This window comes from Priapulus caudatus, unplaced genomic scaffold (genome assembly GCF_000485595.1).
Source record: "Priapulus caudatus unplaced genomic scaffold, Priapulus_caudatus-5.0.1 Scaffold364, whole genome shotgun sequence".
Classification (NCBI taxonomy): domain Eukaryota; kingdom Metazoa; phylum Priapulida; class Priapulimorpha; order Priapulimorphida; family Priapulidae; genus Priapulus; species Priapulus caudatus.
The window spans coordinates 70515-71798 of NW_014577425.1; the positions used below are offsets into that span (position 1 = coordinate 70515).

General features: G+C 42.8%; 1 protein-coding gene across 1 annotated transcript in view; it reads right to left on the bottom strand.

Annotated features, from left to right (window-relative positions):
* The window catches only part of LOC106809565, a gene marked incomplete in the record, with an annotated part of 4259 nt that overhangs the window by 1634 nt on the left and 1341 nt on the right, over nt 1-1284 (bottom strand). Inside the window, 2 exon segments of the mRNA XM_014812687.1 lie at nt 433-605; nt 837-1053. Of these exon segments, the coding sequence (XP_014668173.1) occupies nt 433-605; nt 837-1053 (390 nt within the window).

The following is a 1284-nucleotide window of genomic DNA, read 5'->3' on the forward strand; positions in this document are numbered from 1 at the left end:
TATATATATATATATATATATATATATATATATATATATATATATGTATATATATACTGTATACAAGCTTTCATCTCTCTATGCATCGCTACCGCACAACATGTAAATAATGTACAATTTTTACATAATGTATTTCAGGTGGTGTATATACCAAAATGCATAGCTTATGTAAAGTTATGAAAACTATGCATTTGTTCGCCTTTGACGGTTGTTTCTTTCCACATAATCAAATTGTTGACAAGACAAAACGATAAATTCAAATACGCGTACAACAAACATGGCAATTCTCGTGAAGGTGATCGTATATATCCCAACATAAACAACATAATACATCGTAAAATGCGCATATAGTTAAGTCAAATGTAACCATAGCATCTCAATATTTCGTGCAAGTAAAGCCTTCTCTCTAGTTAGGCAACGAAGACGACTTACGCGTGGTTCATTCATACACGGTGGCTTCTCTTTGGTCGAGGTTGTGTCATCGGTCAACTGTTTCCCGCCAAGGTCATCAACACAGTCACGTGCTTCGGCCACTGAGCACGCCAACTCGCCTAGCTGTGTAGCTAAGCTCTCAACCCGATCTTTGTGTGTAGTGAGAGTCTTGGCTGCAAATAGATGACCATGAGGACCACGCGTTAGCAGGAGAGTTAAGCGAGCGCACGGTTGCTGTTTATTTACTGTTATAGCCTATATCAGCACAAATTTGTGGTGATTGTTGTAGGCCCTACGTGCAATCAGTAAGTCCGCTAATAGGTGAGACCAAATTTATCTACCCTTAGGCCCTTTCCGATTTCTTTGTGAAATAGTTGCATTAAAAAAGAGCGTCTCTCTCTCACCTATATGGAACTGTTCGCTATCGTACATCTTTCCTTGCTGCTGAGAAAATTCCGACAACCGTTCGACCATGTTCATGAGGTCACCGCCCCCGGGGAAGTGCGACTGGGTGGTGGTGGTCTTGGTTTTCATGTTGTCTCGGTCGAGCACGTGCTTGCGGGTAACATTGTCAGGAAGCTCTGTCGCGTTGCCGACTAACTGCGCGGGTGTGGAAGGCAGCTGAATGAAGCGAACAGCAAGCAATGCGTTTACAAGTCGATATGGATATACACCCATCTCCTACCCGCGCGCACTATCATAGTTATTATATATACGTACCTGATTAAAGGTATTGAGTCACACATACACGAAAGTGTGTGTGTGTGTGTGTGTGTGTGTGTGTGTGTGTGTGTGTGTGTGTGTGTGTGTGTGTGTGTGTGTGTGTGTGTGTGTGTGTGAGCGCGCGCGCGT